The sequence below is a fragment of the Helicoverpa zea genome, chromosome 13, assembly GCF_022581195.2.
Source record: "Helicoverpa zea isolate HzStark_Cry1AcR chromosome 13, ilHelZeax1.1, whole genome shotgun sequence".
Taxonomy (NCBI): domain Eukaryota; kingdom Metazoa; phylum Arthropoda; class Insecta; order Lepidoptera; family Noctuidae; genus Helicoverpa; species Helicoverpa zea.
In genome coordinates, this window is record NC_061464.1 from 9,674,938 (window position 1) to 9,697,640 (window position 22,703).

At 37.5% G+C, this 22,703-nt stretch overlaps 2 protein-coding genes across 8 annotated transcripts in view; one reads left to right on the top strand and one right to left on the bottom strand.

Moving 5' to 3' along the window:
- Positions 1-2,087: 2,087 nt before the first annotated feature.
- LOC124635790 lies at positions 2,088-5,004 on the bottom strand. The gene is made up of 4 exons (XM_047171744.1): positions 4,893-5,004; positions 3,746-4,219; positions 2,752-2,977; positions 2,088-2,258 (listed from the first exon to the last, which is right to left on the bottom strand). Exons 2-4 carry the CDS (start codon positions 4,207-4,209, stop codon positions 2,202-2,204), a joined length of 747 nt encoding a protein of 248 aa, XP_047027700.1. The 5' UTR covers positions 4,210-4,219; positions 4,893-5,004; the 3' UTR covers positions 2,088-2,201.
- A 318-nt stretch (positions 5,005-5,322) lies between these two features.
- LOC124635527 (UHRF1-binding protein 1-like) overlaps positions 5,323-22,703 on the top strand; it is a 46,423-nt gene continuing 29,042 nt past the window's right edge. For all 7 annotated transcript variants that reach the window (XM_047171416.1, XM_047171418.1, XM_047171417.1 and 4 more), the window contains exons 1-6: positions 5,323-5,472; positions 8,312-8,513; positions 19,376-19,486; positions 20,710-20,787; positions 21,561-21,665; positions 22,442-22,568. In XM_047171416.1, the coding sequence (XP_047027372.1) occupies positions 5,429-5,472; positions 8,312-8,513; positions 19,376-19,486; positions 20,710-20,787; positions 21,561-21,665; positions 22,442-22,568 (667 nt within the window). In that variant the 5' untranslated portion in view covers positions 5,323-5,428. The remainder of the gene's footprint in view (positions 5,473-8,311; positions 8,514-19,375; positions 19,487-20,709; positions 20,788-21,560; positions 21,666-22,441; positions 22,569-22,703) is intronic.

Here is a 22,703-nt window from a genome sequence, read left to right on the forward strand (position 1 = left end):
CTAAATAAAAGTCACATAGAAAATATAATTAAAATAGGGTGCTATTTAAACAGGCTTCTTTTTAATATCATTAATCGCCCCCAAAAATGTATGTTGCCTTCTAAAATACTAAGTCAGCCACAATTAAATTTGTAGCATGCTAAACTAAACTTCTGAAATACTATTAAATGACATCATAAAATATAAAATGACAATATTTTTTTTACTCAGTACGTTTAAAATATAACACATCCCATATCAATTAACAGAGCATGGAAGTAAGCATGCAACATGCAGCAAGCATGGCTTCTGTCACGGCTCCGGCGCTGCGGGGCTCCGGCGGTCCCATGCGAGCTTATCGTCGCAGATGGTTTTCACGCTCACCACCGCAGCTTCGGCTTGCTGGCCGGCTCAGCCGGCCAGCCTCAGCCGTGGCGGCGAGCGCTTCAACTATCTGCGCCTCAGCTCGCAGGCCGCCTCGCCCCTCCACGCCTACGCGGTTTTGAATTGCACTCTAGGGGTAGGGCAGACAAGACTACGTGGAGTCGGTTTTGCAGCGATTCGTTTTCGTCACTAAGTTCAGATTTTAATACAATGTTTTGAATCCAAATTAAATTCTACCATAAAAAAAAAGCAGCCAAGAATAATGAGATCAAGAAAAACGAGGCCGAGTTAGTAAATTAGATGACAATTGTCCAATTAATAATTTTGTGGCTAGACTTATAATTTCCCATTAAAATAGAACATATAATTTAAAACAATAATCATAACATATGTAGCAAGTATCAGGATTTATTTATTAGAACAACTGAAACCCTCGCACCGCATAAAATATAGCTTTATTATCAATTTGCCCAACTATCATGTAGCAATATAATAATGCCCGTGCAATGTGATAAATAATGAAGTTAAGATAGTTATTAATCATTTGGCCCGATAAAGCTAGACATTATTCATAATGCTCGGGCATTATAAATAATGCCGAATTAATCACATGGTCCATAACAAATACATGGCTTGAAGAACTCGTGTCTTAAGTTACACATGCAAGTTAAGCTGCATTTGCCACGGTTAGTCCGTGGATGGGTAACTTTATGTGTTTTGATAGCAAAACTCTTGGTTTTCGATAATAGGTAGGTATTTAATTAAATTTGCAACGCCTGAAAAGTGCTGTTAAGTTGAACTTATTAAAAATTAGGACCCCCCTGTTGACTTAACAACAAACAAATAAATCTTTTCAGTTTGGTAACAAAAATATGTAAGATTGAAGTATTTCAATAAATGAAAAGCCTGAAAATCAGTACAACTTAGGGTAGTCAACGCCATCTATGCTGCGGTCACGTAACTTTTAGCTCTCTCACGCTCCAAGGAAAATGGGTGCTTGCTTTGGTGTTTTGTCGAGCGTTCCTCCGAGGTTCCTAAAAGTTATCTGAAGAGAAAAAAGCTATTTAAGTTTAGCTAACTATTCTGAGGCACTTGTCTCACCGGCAACGATTAACGAGTAACGAGTAGAGCTAGAACTAGAAACGAGTTAGCGAGACGCGGGGAACGAGTGCGTAGTTCCGATATTTGTGTAGCTCGGCTATAAGCGAGTGTGCGAGTGAGGCGGGCGATTACTCGCAGAATTCATCATCATCGTCGTCTGAACTAGATAACAATGATAATTCAAATGATTTTTCGATATTCATAGTAAATAAAAATACCGTGTACTTTTAGAATGGCACTGTAGAGAAATGACCACTGGTTGCTCACTCGGCGTGAGTTCTAATCGCTTGGCGACTGTCGCCGAGCGAGTGTTATCTTTCATAGCTTTTGTCGCTCAGCGACAAACTAGTGAAGCGAGTGCTCGCCGGCAGTGTGAACAGTCAGCGACCAACTATTTGTACTATATGCATCTCTTTTGTTCACTTGGAAAGTATATCTATTGTACGTTTCTTGAGCGAGGAAATAGCCGATAGTTAGTCGTTTTCTCGTCTTGGTGGGACAACTGCCTGAATCTAGATGCTAGGAAAATGCGGAGGCTGCGAATTTACAAATAGTCTTCGCTCCAATTATCACATACTTACCGCATTTTTGCTACAGCAAAAATTAAAATAAAACCAACAGAATTCAGTATAAAAGTCGTATAATAAATTTATGAACAGTAACATGACTCGTAGCAAGCGTAACAGTGAACAACATTGGTATAAACGTGCGCCCGCGCATCGGACGCCTTGTGGATATCAACGGCGGATGCTACACGCCGATGATTTCGCACGCTGGATCTTTTTGAGGAGGATCTGAAATTAATGTCCATTTTTCAGTTATGTAATATGTATAATGTAGGTATGTAGTAAGTATGTGGTCGGAAAGATCCCAAACGGCTGTGAACGAAATCTGGGGTTGTCTTCCAGAGGTAGGTAGGTATATGTATCATCATCTCAGCCAGCGTCTTCCGGTAACCTTTAGAAAATCGTCTGTCCACCTTGTTGGTGGACGTCCTACGCTGCGCTTGCTAGTCCGTGGTCTCCACTCCAGCACTTTTCGACCCCATCGGCCATCTGCTCTGCGAGCAATATGGCCTGCCCATTGCCACTTCACCCCACTATTATACTCATACTTACACGTTAACTTACATCAATTCTGTAAAATTAAATTTTACTAAATATATTTTTTTTTGCTATTTTCGTTTCAGCACAAATAACCAAGCGACGACTCCCGCATTCATTGAAAGGCTTGGTACAGGCATAATTCAACAAGTTTTAATGGCGTAAATGCCTAATAATCACTCACCATATTATCATGATCAATCTGCCGCTGCTGATTCTTACGACACACAGCAGCTGAAGGCACTGGTCTCCTAGCAGTATCCTGTTCTCTAGGCGGAATGGAGCACTTCCTAGCATTCCGAGCGCTCAGGATCTTAGACAGTAGTATATGGTTGTGCCTCTCAATCTCCCTCAAACGTTCGTTACTAAACGACATGTTGATTCGACGGGGCTTCATCCCAGAGACTGATCTGCAATTTGAAGATACAAACTGTGACATATTGAATGGACGTGCAGGTTTGAGAGTTCTGCGTAGACTGCGGTAGATAGGCATTGCATGGTAGGTTACCCTTTGTGAACACGATAAGCTTATATCTGTATTGATTTTTGGTTATAAGTAGAAGTTAAGCCTACTTCAGCCATCGAAATTGCGGACCAACTACGCTTCGACTGAAAGTACATTCAATTACTACTGTTTGTTCCGGCGGACACTATCGGTCGGCATCGGTGCGGCTCGGTGGAGCTCGGGCGCCTTAGGGCAACTTCGGGCCCCTAAGAGCTGCTCCGGCAGCCGTAGTCTCATCTAAGGACGCCGTAGCTAATTTTGGGTAGCCTCAGAATAATTCGGGTGGCAAAAATGCTTACGGCTGCTGAGGCAGCCCCAAGCCGCCCAAAGCCGCCGTAGAGCGCTTAAAGCCGCCCGACGCCGCCGTACGGTGCCTGAAGCCGCCCGAAGTTGTCGTAAGCCGCATCGATGCCAACTGATAGTGGGCGTCGAGCCTTATGCGACAAAAGAATCGGGAGATTTCGCATACATAGATATAGAGATACAAATAGCATTATTTCGGCAATAGGACGTCCACAATCATCTGCTACTACATAGGCCTCCCCCACTGATTTCCAAAAAGATCGGTCGTAAGCAGCTTGCATCCAGCGCCGCAGTACGACCTTTGTGTAAGCATCACGTTGGATACGATAATAATTTACGATATTTAAATAATAAACAAGATTCAACCTACCCAAAACTAGTAGATCTGCCCGATAAAGAGCCAGGTGGAGCCTTATGACTCATCATGGAAGAGTTACTTTTAGATAGTTTGACGGAAGACCTGGCAGTAGGCTCTCTGCTGGTGTCACTCATCACAGACTTTGGTAAAGACTTGACAGATTCCTCTTCCTCACTTTTATCCTCTTCAAATTCATCAGAGTACGCATCCTCATCATTGTAAGTCTCAGATTTCTCATTTTCGGACTCCGATTCTTCATAGACGCAGGTCTCAACACAAATGTTGGGGGGTCTTTTGACTGCGTCCACTATACATCCCATCTCCGACAGATCTTTGGAGAGTTCATCCACCTCGTTGTTATTTTCCTCCTGGTATCGTTTCGATTTCATCTTTTTACAGTCCCCGGAAGAAAATTCGGTGTCAATATAATTGAGCTCTACGGAACTGTCTCGGCGTGACATTGTGGAAGCGTGCATAAACTGGCTGCTAGAAGAAAAAAGTTAGCTTACCTACGGTGCTAGAAGTATAAAAATACATAGTGACGTGTGCCTCAATGTCTAGTGGTACTAATTAGTGTAAACTGTTGCGTTCTAGACGTAAATATTTACACTTTTCTGTGTAATGTGTTGCGAAAAACCACGAGCGGCCAAATTGCTTCCGCTGTGGTTTAGAGTAAATTTACGTTTCACGTGCTGCATGTCTGCTCTGCACGTTGTTTGGTACATGTATACAGTTACGGCCTAATGGGAACGTGACGTCACAGTAGGTTGGTACAGGTTTTTAACAGGTGTTCATAAAATATTAGGCACATTATCATGGAAAGTTGTCAAAAATGCAAGTATTAGCATCTAAATCTACTTAGTACCATCCAATGCCAAACGAATGGTTGAAAATGTACTTTTAAAGTAATTGTAACCTACCACGTACGCAAGTCAAAAGTCAGCGCCTACCGAAATACTTAAAGCAAGTTGTTTATTTACTGTTTTGCTATCTATAATACTAGATTAAATTAATATTCTTGATTCCTTTCAATAAATACTTAGAAATTGTTTACAACGAAGCACTAATACGAAATTAAATTAATATTGTAAACGAAAATAAAGCTCCGAAAATAACAACAAAAGACTTATGTCAAAATAACTTGTTTATAGAATCTTACAAATGTCGTCTCGAGCAACTTAAACAGCCAGTAATTTGTTCCTCCTTTTGTATTAAAAACTCTTCACTTTATTAATCCTTTCATTGCGTAGGTATTTAATTCTAATAATAACCACAAAGTTATTTCTGAAAATCGATAACGCACTTAGCGACCGCTAAACAAAAGTCGCGCGGTTTAGTTTGCATTCCGTTTCCATGTAGCTATTCCAATTTACGCAGCCAACAATTATGTAGGCATCTTACCAAACGAATATTATTATTTTTTGGGATTCCTATTATACTAAGGGTACTCTTCCGTGCCTTACAATGTAATAGAATGTCTACTCTACGTGAATAGGATTCATATATTTTGACAAAAACGAGAATATCATCCAGTTTACGGTCGATGTTGACAGTTCATGGTGATTCATTCACTCACTCATTCACATTCACGTAAAAAGTACCTTTGGATGTGATGAGAGAATTCGTGTGTGCGATAATGATTTTTTGATAAATTCCGTGTTATTTAGTTAGATTATAACAAATTTGTCATTAAAGATGGTGACTATAATAAAGAACCAATTACTTAAACATCTATCGAGGTACGTACGACCTTTGGTTTTGTAGAATATGTCTCTTGTTCTATAGATTTATTGCTGTGATATTAATTAAATTAATTTTCTGAGATTAGGGCTTGTAAACCTTTTGTTTAACTCGCACAGTGTTTAGATATGCTCTCAGTGCTGTTAACGAACGCAGTTAATTTGGCACACATGTCTTCCTTTGTGTGATATATTTATGTACCTACGTATTGTTTTTATACATAGCTATGTTTTAATTCAAAAATGTTTTTAAGTAACTTTGTAATACACTAATTCATCTACCTTGCTTTACTAAAATCAACGAACGAACCCAATTTAACGACAATTTCTTTATAATAAATGCAAATTAAACAATTACTTTTAAACAAACAATAAAAATGAATTCTTATTGGAGTCTCGTACCTAAGTACGTGTGAACGTTTACATTGTTATCAGTAGTTCAAATTCACGATTCGTGAAGCACAGTTGTTTTGTTAAATACTTGTAAATTAGGTATGTTTCAAGGGGAGCACAAAGCCTTGAAAATATCATGAAACATTTGTTTACATGATCAATATGAATTGTGTAGTGTCTGTTTACTATTTTATTTTTCCTTATAGTTCTGTTGTATGCGAAAATGTTATAGATAAGTTTCTTACACTTGTTGAGTCATTCTTTTATCTATTATCTGTAATTAATTTTATTATTGCATTTATTTTCTATCATAAACACCTGTCACTAAGAATTCAGAGACTCATAAGATGACTCACAGTCTTATTTGAACCAATTTTTAAAAATCAGGCTACTACCTATCCATCATCCTCCGAGCCTTTTTCCCAAACTATGTTGGGGTCGGCTTCCAGTCTAACCGGATTCGGCTGAGTACCAGTGCTTTACAAGAAGCGACTGCCTATCTGACCTCCTCAACCCAGTTACCCGGGCAACCGAATACCCCTAGGTTAGACTGGTGTCAGACTTACTGGCTTCTGACTACCCGTAACGACTGCCAAGGATGTTCAATGACAGCCGGGACCTACAGTTTAACGTGCCATCCGAAACACAGTCATTGGTGTCTAAGATATACTTAGAAAGTACATACAAACTTAGAAAAGTTGCATTGGTACTTGCCTGACCTGGAATCGAACCCGCGCCCTCATACTCGAGAGGTTGGTTCTTTGCCCACTAGGCCACCACGACTTTTCTCAAAATCAGGCTACTACCTATACCCTCAGAAACTATCTGGTATTTTAATTTTAGTATTCTCATTCAATTTTATAATATAAACAACTATCTATCAACAATAATAATACTTAGGTGAAGTTATTTCAATAACAATTTGTTTAAAAGATATAATGTCAAGAACATAATAAAAATACAAACATTCATCAATTAACATAATTGAAGTAGGTATGCTGGCAAAGTCAAGTAGTCATTTTCATAATTCAATTAAGGTGATTTACACTCAATCTTTCTCCGCGTGAGAGGAGGCCTGTGCCCAGCAGTGGGATGATAAAAAGGCTGTAACAGTGACAGTTCTCACAATATTCAGCTGACGCTGTGGGTGGAGAGTGGGAATAATATGTAGACAAATAGTAATTGATGTTAACTATTTGTTTGCATAGAAACACATGTGGTGATGTCTTATCACACATCCTGGTACTGGCAAAAATGTACTGAAACTGTTGCTTACATTGTCTATAATGGTTAATTTTCTCATATTTCTCTCTCATTGACTTACATACATATATTGTAGTGGTCAAGAAATTATCAAATTGGGTATTGCAACAAATTCTAAGACTGCCAGTATTGTCGCTTATCAGGAAGATACTGAGCTTAGCTTTTCATAAGTTGGGTTTCTATGTTTTGTATTTATTGTGGTATTTTTGTCAATGGTGAGAATTTTTCAAATTGGTCCAGTAGATCCTGAAAATAGTGGGTTCAAACATAAAAAGAAACTTCAGATTAATTCCGTCAACCTTATTATTGATGTCCTTTAAAAAGGTCAGGAGTGCATTACTCTCAATTGTACTGCAAGAATGAATAAAATGCAACAAATAACAATACAGTACTGCAGTAAAAAGAACAAACTATGTTAACAATAGTCTAAAATATTTACCATAATAAGAAAACTATGATTTTCCAGAGTGTAAGGAGTGCTTGTTCATAGACAGTGATGGATATATATGAACATGAAAACTTCCTATATAGATTAGTAGCTGTTTTCCCGCGGTTTCACTTCCCATACTTGGACAAAGTATAACAGTGATAGAATTTTTCAAATGGGTTCAGGTCTGAGCCTTGAGGGTCAATAACCAAAATAAAATGTTTCCTTTTTATTATATCAGTATAGATTTACAAGATCAGAAATATTATGTTTTTCCTTCTTATAACTTGATAATACTTAGAAAATCTTGGTCTTATTTTCCGTTTTCATTATAAACTGTATGAATAATAAAATATAGGAGTCCATGAAGTCTTTCATTGAATTATTCATAAAGTTTCCTATGAATTTTACAGAGTTTGTTGTTTTTCTATTTTTATTGAGAATAATTGAGATGGAAAAATTATTTTCATTTTTATGTTAAGGTTTTTTCCTTTCACTGATTATATCACCTTTGCTGTGACTAAAGATACCTAGAATACCTTGCTAAAAATGGTATCTGGGACTCTAGCATTGTTCTGTGACAACAAAAACTTTGGCGAAACTTTACCACCATTATCATATTTCCCGATACTCAGAATAAACACTCCTTTTTTATAGACAGTACTAATCATCATTCTCAGTGCTACCAATTCTTCTTGGAACATAGACAACAGAATCCTTGATCATCATTAAAACCCCTTTCTCTTATTGCCGCAGGTTCACAAAGAATCTGTCACCGGAACAGATCTCCCTCTCAGCGCTGCGAGGGTCTGGTGAGCTGCAAGACCTGACCTTAGATGAGGAGCTTCTGACAGAACTGTTGGAACTGCCTGGATGGGTCAGGCTAACGTCTGCCAAGTGTAATAGGGCATCCTTCAGGATACAATGGACCAAGCTCAAGACTGTTCCTATTGTGTTGGTGAGTTTACTTAGCATATTTTCTGCTTTAGTTTGTTTGAAAGACGCTGGATAAAGGTCGCCTCCAACCAGTGCCGGCTTTAATTCTACTAGCGCCCTGGGCGAGATTTCTACGGCGCCCCCAACTGCAATTCAAACCCATACGAAAAACAGAGACATAATATATGTAGTTACCGATTGCGCGAGCGAAGCGAGCGCGAATTTTTTTTTCATAGTTCACAAGTCTAAGCAAAAATTACCTAAAATGTAGCCCAATCGTACATAAGTTATTGCTGGTTGGTGAATGCAAAAACACGGGAACACAGGTTCTGATTGCGCGAGCGAAGCGAGCTCGAAAATTTTTGTTATATTTTAGAACTCAAAACAAAAATGACTTAAAATGTTGCCCAAACGTAGATAACTCTTTGTTGGTGTTGGCGCCTATGAATTAAAATTTTGGGACTTAAAGTAGTACCATAAATAGAAACTAGAAGTTACTTTCTAATTAATAAAAGGACTTAAAAACGACGCTACCTTTTTGCTAGGGTAGACAAAAAAATGTTGAAAAATAAAAACAACTATAAAGTGAAGCAAGCCCGAAAAAGCTTTTTTGAGATTTGGATCACTAAAAGTCCTTAACATATATAATAAAAGGCGACTGTGAAGTGAAGAAGCCGCGAGCGAGGGGAGCGCGAATTTTTTTGAGTATTGGGACATTAAATTCAAAGTAGCTATATATGAAAAAAAACGTAAGTGTAAAGAAACCGCGAGCGAAGCGAGCGCGAAAATTTTTGAGTTTTGGGACATAAAAGTAACTAGTGTATCTGACGCGCCCGGCATTGTATGACAATACATTAATTTAATTGAAATTTCTTGGTCCAGGAGCGTACCGCCGCGCCCCTGAGCCCGCGGCCCCCGGGTTATTCGCACACCATGCACCATAGGTTAAGGCGGCCCTGATGCTATCCATACATTTGGATACAGTTCTTGTAAGCTGCGATCTTTATTGCGATAGTACAGAGGGCGCGTCTACACCATATTCGCAATAAAACAAAATGTACCTACTAACTACCATGCATGAAACAAAACTAGATACTGGTCTGGTCATTTCTGCGCCCCTCCAGGGTCTGCGCCCTGTGCCTGGGCACCGCTGGCACCGCCCTAGTTACGGCACTGCCTCCAACACGTATCTGTGGAGATATAAGGGGGAGGCCTATGATCAGCAGTGGACATCCTATGGCTGAGATGATGATGATGATATGGTTATTCCTGTGTGACTTTGTGACCAGTTTATATTCCGCCGTTTATAGCCTCTACTTGTCATATGGATGCTCACACAGGGAGGCCTTTGTCCTGTAGTGCACATAGGCTGTGATGACGATGATCATTATGTACTACAAGCTTAATCACGTAAAGAAGCTCTCGTGTCAGAATTTCAAATGCTCAAATGCGGGCCGAAATGATGAGCTTTGAAATAGTTCAAATCATCTGTTATTGTTACCAAGTTACATCTAATCAATCAATCTATATTAATTGATCCTGCTTAGATTCGCCCACGTCAAATTCATGGAAATTTTACTTGGATAATTTATCTTTCGATCAGTACAATATTTTCTGGAGGTGGAGATTATCACATAACTACAAGTAACAGAAACAATTAATATTTATACAAGCTGTTGATTTGCATCCGTGCCATATTCAAGGACGTAATTATGCTAATGATTCTCGACCCAAATCAATAAAAAAATTTCTAACGTAATTTTTTTTTTTTAATTTTTTTCGGAATTCTGTCAATGTTATCTAGCCGTATTTAAACCTCTGCGCGTGTGTTACTGGCCTTAAAACCGTGCTGCGCCCTCACACAAACGCAAACACAAAGCATACGCAACGATTATTCATAAAATTGGATTACTTCTGAAAAACTACGACATTACAATGACAAAAAAAGCAGTGCATATTAGCTATTTCCCGTCTACTGTAATTCTAATCGATTATTTACGTATTTTATGACCTCCTCCTGACGTATGGCAAAAATGCAAATCAACACCTTGTACACAGATTTTCTAACAAACAGAAATGGTCAATTTAAGACTTGTGTGGTAGAATTCACATAATAAATATACATTATCTAAGGATCGAAGTCTAGAATGACGGCTTTAAAATAGTCGGTCTAGTTTTTACTCAATCGACAAAAAACGCTTGTAGCCAGATTAAAATGTTTTGTAGACAACGTTTTTATGAGTCACAAAAACATTGGGGAGTTGATATCGTTGACCGAACTGGGTGTTATCGGTTTTTAGTTATCTAAAGAATAATTTAGTATACATATTTTTTGATATAATAGGTTAAATAGGTAGTATGTGTTTATTGCCGTGAATATGGCGACATGCAATGTTGGTTAGTGGTAATGATGTTCATAGACATATTGTTTGAATTTTCTGAAGCTATGTCTATTTCTGTGTATCTCAATGTATACTAGCCTTTTCCCCGCGGTTTCACCCGCGTCCCGAAACCGCACAGAATATTTAAAAACTAACTAAGGGTGGTTTCAATTTGAATTAACCCTTAATGTCACCAAGACAGCATAGATTAACAATTTACATACAGCAATATTCATTACCACATTTTAATGCAAAAAGATACAACATACACATTGTAGTGAGCGCTCATTAAAATTTCCATAACAATGTTTATTATTTTATACTAATTGAGCACTGGCTTCTGCTCAAAGCTATTAGTTAGATAGGGGAGCACGGAACTGAAACATGAAACTACTGTCTCATTCGAAACTAGCTGTTTCCCGCGGCACGAGGGAATTCCTTCATCATCCTCATCATCCTCCGAGCCTTTTCCCAACTATGTTGGGGTCGGCTTCCAGTCTAACCGGATTCAGCTGAGTACCAGTGCTTTACAAGAAGCGACTGCCTATCTGACCTCCTCAACCCAGTTACCCAGGCAACCCGATACCCCTTGATTAGACTGGTGTCAGACTTACTGGCTTCTGACTACCCGTAACGACTGCCAAGGATGTTCAATGACAGCCGGGACCTACAGTTTAACGTGCCATCCGAAACACAGTCATTTGGTGTCTAAGCTATACTTAGAAAGTACATACAAACTTAGAAAACTTGCATTGGTACTTGCCTGACTTGGAATCGAACCCGCGCCCTCATACTCGAGAGGTTGGTTCTTTGCCCACTAGGCCACCACGACATTTTTTTTCGAAAATTCGACACGAGGGAAGGAGCACGAGGGAATTCCTTCAAGCAACCAAAATTTCTATGATGCCCTCCTAGCTGATTATCGGCTACGGCGGCTGTTCTCGTATACTTGAGGAGATTTGTCAACTGCATAGGACAATAGATAGTGCACAAGCATTTGCGCAGATACAGATGCACTCACTATTTCTTTATTCTCATAGCTCGATGGGACCGGAAAATTCTATATAAGTTACATAGGCTATAACTTCCAAATCGACCCCGTGCTTCCTGAGCTTTATAATATGAATTTAATTGACAAAATAGAGACCTACATCGTTTGTAAAATTGATAAGTTGACTTTAGAAATTAACTAGAGTTCCTTTAACACACAAGCAGTGCGACAGTTCAAATGGGCTTTAAATTATTTATATCCAAATGTATGCCGAAACAGTTCTCAAATTCAAACCAAACAAGACATTCAGATATACACAGAAACACATTCGCCATTATTTCCTTTAGCCCGAGATAATTCGGTTCAAGAACAGAAAATGCTATTAAACTCGTTAATATTAAACGTACGCTGAAATCCTTTGTGGAACGGAACACGTTGCGTCCCTACGGGCTTATGAGATTGTAATCCGTTTTACATATTTACTTTTTTCAGTCAAAAGCTCATGTGTTTTTTGAGTTTCGTATCAAAAAGATACAGGAGTAACCTCTACTAGGAGTACTCTTTTTAAATATATTTTTACTTTTTTTTTTTTTTGCTAAATGTTTCAGTGAAAACAAATATTTCAAAAACCGACTTCCCAAGACACTAAAAAGCAAAAAAAAAACTATTTTTAGGTGCATCGGCCTAGAAGTCGGTGTCTTATGGATGTTACTAAGTTAATTTTGCCACCGACTTCTAGGCCGATGCACCTAAAAATAGTTTTTTTTTTGCTTTTTAGTGTCTTGGGAAGTCGGTTTAATTTTTTTGTAAAAAAGTTTTTTATTTAAAGCTTTTCAGTGATACGAATAGTTGTCACTATCCATACAAGTGGGAAGTTCTCATCAATACAAAGAATATAAGTCCAAATACGAGGTATTTTACATATTCAGTTGTCGAGTTCCCTCGACTTTCTCTGGTCTCCATCATCAGGTCAGCTCCAAACCTTCACTGTTGCAAAGGTCTTGTCAATACAAATAATTTAAGCCCAAACACGAGGTAGTTTACATATTCAGTTGTCGAGTTCCCTCGACCCTCTCTGGTTTCCATCATCAGATCAGCTCCAAATCTTCACTGTTGAATAGTGCTTTTAGGCGTACACCTGAGTGTCAAGTTTTTACCCTATGTATGCCTACAACTTTCGAAGGTTGCCCTCGATTTCTCAGGGTTTACATCATCAGATCCTGACCTGATGACTATGGGACCAACTGGCAGCTATTCCGAGTCGAACAAAAAAAGAATCACGTAAATCGGTCTATAAACCTCGGAGTAATCGATGTACATACATAGAAAAAAAAAAAAAAAAAAAAAATATACCGGCCGAATTGATAACCTCCTCCTTTTTGGGAAGTCGGTTAAAAAGGATAGTTATTGCTTGATATCATCCCACTGCTGGGCTGCGACCTCCTCTCACACGGAGAAGGATTGAGCATTAATAACCACGCTTGCTCAATGCGGGTTGCTAATTTCAGCCTTAATAGTCCAGGTTTCCTTAAGATGTTTCCCTTCACCAATATCATATATTAAAAAGGATAGTTCGTAATAAAATCACTGAACTTGTGAGTTTGATTCCATGCTGCAGATATATAGCAAGTAGGTTAGTTTTAATTCACAGAAGATGAATCAATATTCTCCCACGTAGAACACGTATTTGCCTATCAAGAGAAATTGAAATAACAGGAAAACCGCCTATAACCCCAGCACATAAATCAGAATCTATCTTAGTTGGTATTTATTTTAGGGTATGATTTAAGCTGTCACCAATTTAATTCATTTTGTGTTTCTTAAATAATAGGGTTTGCCCTCAAAATAGTAGATTTGTCACCAAATGTAGTCACCAAACAATATAAAATCATTTCCACAATAAATTACCGAAAATCATGGAGATATGGGGTCAAGTACCAAATAAATGATTTTGTATGTATTATAATAGGTTTGTCCTAATAGTATTTAAGCAAACTAATTTAAAGAGATCACCAATAAATCATATATTATATCACTAGAAAATTTCATGAAGGTCTAAAAATGTAGGGTGGTCGTCATCATCATTTCAACCAAAAGAGTCTACTACTTAACTGGCCATGTGCCTCCCCCCAAGGGCTTTAGTTTCCACAGGTAGTATAAATATATTTAAATTAAATTTCTAGCTGAATAGTAAATAAAACAATTAATCAAAGTCAAAATAATCAATATTTATTGTTAAAAATCTCACTGCCCGCGCCCCGCATCGTATGATCGTACCTACAACCAACCTACAACCCATTCGTTGAGGCCCGAAAGCGCGCCAATTTGTCTCCCTTCCCTTCCTCTTCCCTTTGAACATATTTTTATTAAAATTATAAACTGATGTATTAAATTGGTAACGAATACATTATTTTAATAACTGAACGAAATAAAATGTAACTACTGTATTGGTGACAAAATAACAAATAAAAAAGAGTCGCAGTCAGGGATCGATTAATCGATTTATTTGGTGACAGATCTACCATTTTGAGCACCAAGCTATTATTTAAGTAATAAAACTATTATTATAAGAACGAAGTTTATATTCATGTAATGCACTACAATTTTATTGGTAATCCATCTCATATTTTACACATTATATTAACAATAATTTGCTAATTCATACCTGGGAACACTCTTTGTTTATCTGAGAACGAAAATATTTCGTGGCGATAGATCTATTTATTAGGTGATACAACTTGATGACAAATATAAATTTTGGTGACAAAAAATATAGTTCCCTTTATTTTATAATTGAATATCATACTTTTACAATATTACCAGTACTTCAGATTTATTTAAATTATATCAATTGTTCTTTAAATATTTTTAAAAATCATATTTGACGGATACATTTTCTTGTAAAAAGTTCCCATTTGTAATTATAACATGGAGTGACCTGTGGCATCACGCTATTCCCAGTGCGGTTTTTAATTCCAGGATATGCGGGTATTCCTCGCCATTGTTTTCCGCTGATTAGTTATTAACAAAATGCTACAAAATTGTATCAACAATTACAAATAAACAAAGGAGAAATATGTAGCAACGTATCCTACAATACCTAGCGTTTTTTTTTTTAATAAAATACTGGAATAGGACCAGGACCAGTCACTTCAGATTTTTACTTATTTCGATATAAGTACTACGTCTTACATAGTCATGTTCGTCTTTTATAACTTAATTCCACTGTCGCTAGCTCAGATAGAAATTAAACCTTCAATCCGGTGTCTATGGCCATTGCCATCAAGCGATCCCTTTGCCTGTTAACCGTCTCCCTTAAAAAAATATAATATCCTGTGTCTCGTATAAAAAGGTAGGTAAAGCTGCACACCAATTTCACAAACCCGTACAGGATTAATTTATTGCATTCATTGAATTCACAATCTCTTTTATCGATGACCAATTCTCTCCCAGACTACAATAACGAATAAATAAATATAATTATAACAACAATAGCTCACACTATACTTCGTGGCTACCATGATTATACTAATTGAATTAGCCAAACCGCATTATAGATTAACTAATGCTAACAATATTACGTGGCTAACTATTGTATTATGGTAATGTTGCATCTAATTAGGGACGTTATTATGTCGAGCATTCACGTGTTGAGTTATCGATAACAATATCGATGTTAGTTACCGATTTAGATTAAGCTATTGAACTGATGGCTTATTGCTTAGATAGATAACATGGCTCACTTCGATTCTTAGAACTGTATTCAGTCCAAACTGACACCTTTATTAAGGTAACAGAGGTGGATCAACTAACGGAACTAATAAGTATGATACTGAGAAGGGCCATCATTCAAAAGCACTATAGGTCCAGGAATCCCTGAAACATAAAAAGAGCTGAAAAAAACGGTCTATGTTTTGTTAGTGACATTGACGCTTTTACCTTTTGAGAAATTTTGATAACTTCACTCGTTGACGAAGCCAAAAAAAAATATTTTTGATTCTTCATACCATCATCAGCCTTTTTAAGTATTGTCCTACTTCAGGGTAGAGGCCTCTTCTCATAGAGACAAGCACAATTTTTCATATACAACAGGATAAAAATAATGATGATTCTTAAACCTCACTCTCCTGGGACACCTAACATTCAAATGGCATGTTCAGGAGAAATTCCAGCGAAATGGTAATGAGTATGAACGCTCCAGTACTTCGGTGACTAATCTGCTGTAATTGCGCTTCAGCCGTCACCTTACCCTTAATTCAGTTAAACTGGTCCGCTTCAGTAAGCTCAACGGTTTAGCGAGATATTTTGCACAAGGAAATTGAGGTAAAGTAGGTGCGACTGTTTGGGAGGACGATCTGAGCTAATAATAATACTGCAATCTTGTGGACACTATTCCTAAGTTGTGTGGGTTATAGTGTTGCTTTCCTAACAGGCTTTTGTGGTACCTTGAAAATTCGCACTAGTTGCACCATTAAAAAAGTAAACCTGGAAGGCAAACAGGCGAGAATTTCGAAATTCCCATAATCTTTTCGGGACGAGTAACTACCTAATTTCTGATTAGCTTGATTATACACTAAAGTTGCGTAACGTTCTTCATTATTTTCCAATTACAAACTTCGTAGTTATCTGGTTTGGATATTCCACTTTACCTACACGTTTCAATCGATATGTCACGATTTCGACCCACTGCGACTATGAATTTGTCAGTTCTATGCTATGTAAGTATACATATTCCGTCTATAACCGTATAATCCGAGTTATTAGGAGAACGTGTCAATGCCAAGCGTGTTATTAAAACAATGCTAAATTGTCTGTCTGTAGTACGCTCAGTTGCATGCTTGTGTGTTTTGGTGTTAGTTCTTCATATTTATTCGATGTTAATGGCTGATTTATTTGTTCATCCTGATCATTACTGCTTGCACCCTAGCCTTACGAGGTCAACATTTTTATTAGATTTATTCATGAATTCTTCTTTATGTTTTTAATCTTCTATAGGAGATTTTCTTTGCTCGTGGTGCCTCTATTACAGAAGGCTTGTATATTAAAATCCTAATTTAATTTCTAATATATATAAACAAACTGAAGCTGTGTATATTTCGAAATGTCTTGACAATTGATGTCCAATCATATATGATCATACGTCATTTCGTCAGTTATAGAACCAGTTTAAGGTAGAACAGCTGTTCTTTCGTCAAATTACATTCAGCCAATATGATCTTCGATATCCGTGATTATCTACTACGTGTAGTTTGAACAGGTTATGACTATCTTCATTTGTTTTTGCTAACCATCGGGTTATATTGACGTCATGTCTGGTAGACCTGATTATTTTGTTGCTAGACACAACACCTCATGTTTTTTTTAGGTTGGAACTAAAAGGGCATTTCGTCTCTTTATATCTGCTGGTACTTCCTCATATTGTCGTTGATGTTTTTTTTTTTTTGCCGATATCAGCTCATTTGTTTTCCACATAAATCTAATCTATTTTCGATTTTAGAATGGGCATGCCAGACTTTTATTATAATTCAAGAAGTAGCTAGCATGATGAAAATCAACATTATTTTCTTCATAATAATAAAAAAAAACAAAAACAATTTTCCCATACACTGAACTCCAAACACTATATAAATAATGCATTACAGGCGTTCCGCTTGGCTGGTCTTCTAACCTTGATCTTACGACCAATGATTACGTTTTACTTGTAATATCCTCCTGTTAGTACACTGTTTGAAGGCTTTGAACCTTATTTACTTGGTCTTTTTATGGTTAACTGTGGATTTCTGTAAGCTATCTGTCCGTTGCTTAAAGATTGGAGATTTAATTTTGAAATTGGCTCCATATAAATTACTAATCGATTTCCTGTGGCTTCACCCGCATCCTGTGGGAAATACTGCCGGCATCGAGATAGAATATAGCCTATATTACTCGGGAAAAATTTTGCTATCCAGCAGTGGAAGAGTTTTTTAATTCGGTTCTGAGTTTTGGAGCCTTTACTTAGGTTCGTTTATGAGGTACAAAGAAACAAAAAAATATTCCTCTTTATTATACATCATCATCATCATCAGCCTATCGCAGTCCACTGCTGGACATAGGCCTCTCCAAGTGCACGCCACTGAGATCGATATATACATATGTGTTAGCTATCCAATTTCAATCTCTGATCTCAAATCAACGGATAGGTAGGTTACTGAAATTCACAGTAATTCATCATCCGAGCCTGTATCAGTTAATTACTGAACACTGCCGTGTTTCGTCTCTCCCCTTTTGGTCATGACGGACCGAAAGCAAAAAGTTGTTGAAAAAACTTTCGACTCAGGACGTACATTTTGATACCCGAAATAAGTAGCTGTAAGGTTTCTTAAGGAAGTTTGGGGTGGAAACCACAAAGGTTTTAAAAGGGTAACTTTACATATGCCTTTTCATTTATAAGCTGTTCTTTAGTAATTATAAAAGTAGAATCGTGGGAGATAATGCTAGTTTAAGACTGTAAAATGATCATTTGCTGTTTACTTAAAACGCCGCTTTCCCACAGAGGTGAAGATCAGTTTGCTGTAAAAAATATGTTTACGGAAATATGAAAACCTAAATAGATTTCAGTGTTACAAATTGGAACTATGTTCTTATCACTGCTTCAGTTTCGTGGTCTTATTCTTTCTGTGTTCATGGTGCACAAAAGTTTTTGAAACTCTCTAGGTCGAAATTAACCATCTCTCTACGAGTATGGCATTTAACGATATTGAAGTTTTCACTTGTTTGAACAGTTGCAAAAACAAAGTTAGCGCATTTCTTCAAGTTTGAAAAGTTCTGAATCGTACTCATTGCCCTCTAATAATATGCAAAAATCCATCGCTTCTTTCCCACTCAAATTCGCACCCGAAAAACATACTTTCGCATTAGAATTTCAAAACAGTATTTTTAGATTGAAAGTAGGCAAACTATCAATTCGTTTTAATATCAATGTACGCGGCGTAATTCTCTCGGCTTCTTAGAAAACATTATTTTTGAGGAATAAAATGTTTGACCGTTTTCTAGACTATTTTTAGAACTTGCGTCATCGACAAGAAATGTATCATGTCTTAAGTGTAAGTCGGGGATATCCCCGTTTATATTTTAACTACTTTTTTGTTTTTATACGAATGTGCGATTGAATGAATGATTATTGAGACAGTTAACTTCCTTGAATTTTATCACTATTAATATATGTAAGTAGCGTTTGTAGTCTTATCAGGGATATAGATATGTTATCTATTTTTCACAATAATTAGGTTTATCTTTTGAATAGAAGTTGGTTATAACTTTCATAGAATTCTATAGCATAAGAGAAAATATTGACTATTGATAAAATGTTCAATGACAATTTTGTAAATATAGACTGCCATTTTCCTGTCTCCTAAAATGGGCTATCTAATAATGAAATAATTTTTCAAATCGGTCCTTCTTGAGATTTGCATGTTCATTGCATACAGCTTTACCATATGTATAAGACTACTAAATAGAAGTTTTTGCCCATAGAACCTGGACGAGGTGCACATAGCTCTGGAAGTATGTCAGGAGCCCCGGGTGATGAACCCGAGCGCCGCCGGAGCCCTGCCCGTGCCGGGGAAGTACAGCTATATACACAAGGTACAGTTTACAATTCGCATGCCCAGCGCAGTGGGTATGGGCTAATCTCCCCAGCTTGGCCGAGACAGTAGACCAGCAGTAGACTGGGACGACGACAACCGTTTTCTTGACTGGATTCAGTTGGGGATTTGATGATGATCCTTCTAGTCGATTGTCGGTCATGGCGACTGTTCTCATATAAGGAGTTCAGCAAAAAAAATTAACCGACTTCCCAAAACACTAAAAAGGCAAAAAATAACTAATTTTAGGTGCATCGGCCTAGAAGTCGGTGTCTAATCAAGGATGTGCCTAAAAGTTAATTTTGCCACCGACTTCTAGGCCGATGCACCTAAAATTAGTTATTTTTTGCCTTTTTAGTGTTTTGGGAAGTCGGTTAATTTTTTTTGTAAAAAAGTTTTTTATTTACAGCTTTTCAGTGATACAAATAACTGTCACTATCCGTATAAGTAGAAAGTTCTCATCAATACAAATATTTTAAGCCCAAATACAAGGTATTTTACATATTCAGTTGTCGAGTTCCCTCGACCTTCTCTGGTCTTCATCATCAGATCAGCTCCAAACCTTCACTGTTGCAAAGATCTCGTCAATACAAATATTATAAGCCCAAACACGAGGTAGTTTACATATTCAGTTGTCGAGTTCCCTCGACCCTCTCTGGTCTCCATCATCAGGTTAGCTTCAAACCTTCACTGTTGAATAGTGCTTTCAGGCATACATCTGAGTGTCAACTTTTTACCCTATGTTTGCCTTCAACTTTGGAAGGTTGCTCTCGATTCCTCAGGGTTTCCATCATCAGATCCTGACCTGATGACTATGGGACCATCTGGCAGCTATTCCGCGTCGAACAAAAAAAGAATCACGTAAATCGGACAATAAACCTCGGTGTAATCGATGTACATACATAGAAAAAAAAAAAAAAAAACATACCGGCTGAATTGAGAACCTCCTCCTTTTTGGGAAGTCGGTTAAAAATGCACGGGACATACTATAGCGCACCAGCATTTGAGCAGACACAAGTGCAATCCCTATTTCTTTACTCTCATAGCGCGATGGAACAAGCCAGTTGTGGATTTGTAAGAGTTATCGCAATCGAAAAAAGCATTTGAAAGAACTTGATGCCTCGTTAGTAGTGAACAAACTATAACCTGATTTACCCATTTGCGGGAGGAGCCCGTAACCTTACTACATTACGGTATGTTAATTTTAACCATGACTGGTTGCAGGTGATAGATGGAATCTCAGTGGCTGTGAACCACGTGCAAATAGACTTTAACTGTGAAGCGTTTACCAGCAGTGTTCAGGTAAGGAAACATTTTATTTTATTTATTTATTGGTATGTTATCCAGAAAAGGTACAAAAGGTGCAAAATATAATCGTATTTCTGATACATATATGCCTATTACAGGTATACATATCTTACACAGAATACAACATCTATTAATAATCATTATATAAAATGTTGTAAACAGGTATTATATTTTTTTGTTAATAGGAGCTAGCTAAATCCTCTTACTACGAAATTGTGACTATTTTTCCATCATTAGCATGTTTTCTAAAGCAAGATACAGCTCCTGAAGGTATAGAGGCGATTACGTGGGCAGTAGCTAGTCTACCCACGCAGTCTGTGTTGTTTGCAAACAAATCTGCTGTACCTATATGCTTAGCAGCCTAGACTCTGGAATACAAATTCTTGCTATCAGTGAGATATTTCTTTGTACTGACAAATTATGATATTTAGAATTCCAGGATTGTAGGTGCAGATGTTTTATTTCACGAAAGCGGTTGAGCCATACTTGCATGTATAAATGTGTAGGTATGCTCAAAGCCTTTGTAAGCGTTAACTCGGGAGCGCGAAGTCATACAAAGACTATGTACATTTTTACACACAATCAAGTAATACTTCCCCTTCTTTCTGAAATTAAACATCTATAACAAAAAAATCGTTGGTCTATTTTAACTACCTTTCAATGACATGATATTTTCCAAGGGTTGACAATGTTTTTGAGTATGATAGTTGCTAATAAAGTCCTACAAATAAACTTTATTAATATTATGTTTGTGATGTGTTTTACAGATCTCAAGAGTGACTGTTGAGTCAAGAACGCCAGAGGGTCGCAAGGGAGACCTAAGACTGACTAGAATCAAATCGCCTGACACGGGACAACTGCTTATATTTAAGGTAAAACCAACCTTATTTCCTTTGCAATAAACTACAAACTTCATAAACACTGCACTGGTATAAAAAAGATATCTGTACTAATCAAACGCTTGATAAGCGATTATCGAAAATTTCGCCAATATGTAAACCTACTCCATTAGATAACTATAAATATGAAGCCGTTATCATTATCTTGTCATGTAGCAAAGTGCAAATTCATTCATACATTTTGATATCTAATTAGTTTTATTCGCGTACCACGAGTACCTAATATTTCAAGTACATTTTTTTTCTAGTATCTATGAAATTCATTGCCTAAACGCTGGAATCTTGTTCAGAAAAGGCAAAGCAGTATAGCATTACTTTCAATAGTAACTGACTTACACACACACACATAACACACAGTTAATCCAACACACTGAAAACAAAATGACTAGCGGAGATGTCATAACGCAAAATCACCTAAGAAAGGCACGCGCCAAAATGCCGGTGAGCGGGGGACGAGGAACGTAACTGGCTCCGCATTTGCACACCTATGGATCCCGCCCATTATTTTCAAAATAAAATCACCAATCAAGCAAGAACTATCTTTGTCAGATTGGTTTTGATTTGACAAGGAGCCCGAACGCCTCGTTAGTTCTAGTAAATGGTCACGCCTATCGTACATTACTCGACCTAGAAGAAGGCACCTGAGCTACCTGCCTTATGGCATCTCCGCTAACCATCCTTCCTCCGCGATCCAACACTTTATTTAAAATATTCCTCAATCAATTTTGAACCTTATTCCGTCCACACAGGAGCTAGAATGGCAGAGCGCCCGCATAGAAGCCAAAGCGCACGGGGCTGCGAACGCAAATCTACCACCATTAAGACTACTGTTGGGCAATACGCACTGTCGAATTGTTATCAAGAAGAGATTATCAGGTATGTTAGATATTGAACCTTATGTGCTTACTGTTAAGAGTTGTTTTGGAATGGCAGGTCTCTTGGATTTTACGTGCTTTAATTTTTAACTGACCTTAAAAAGGAGGTTCTCAATTTGACCTGTATGTATGTATG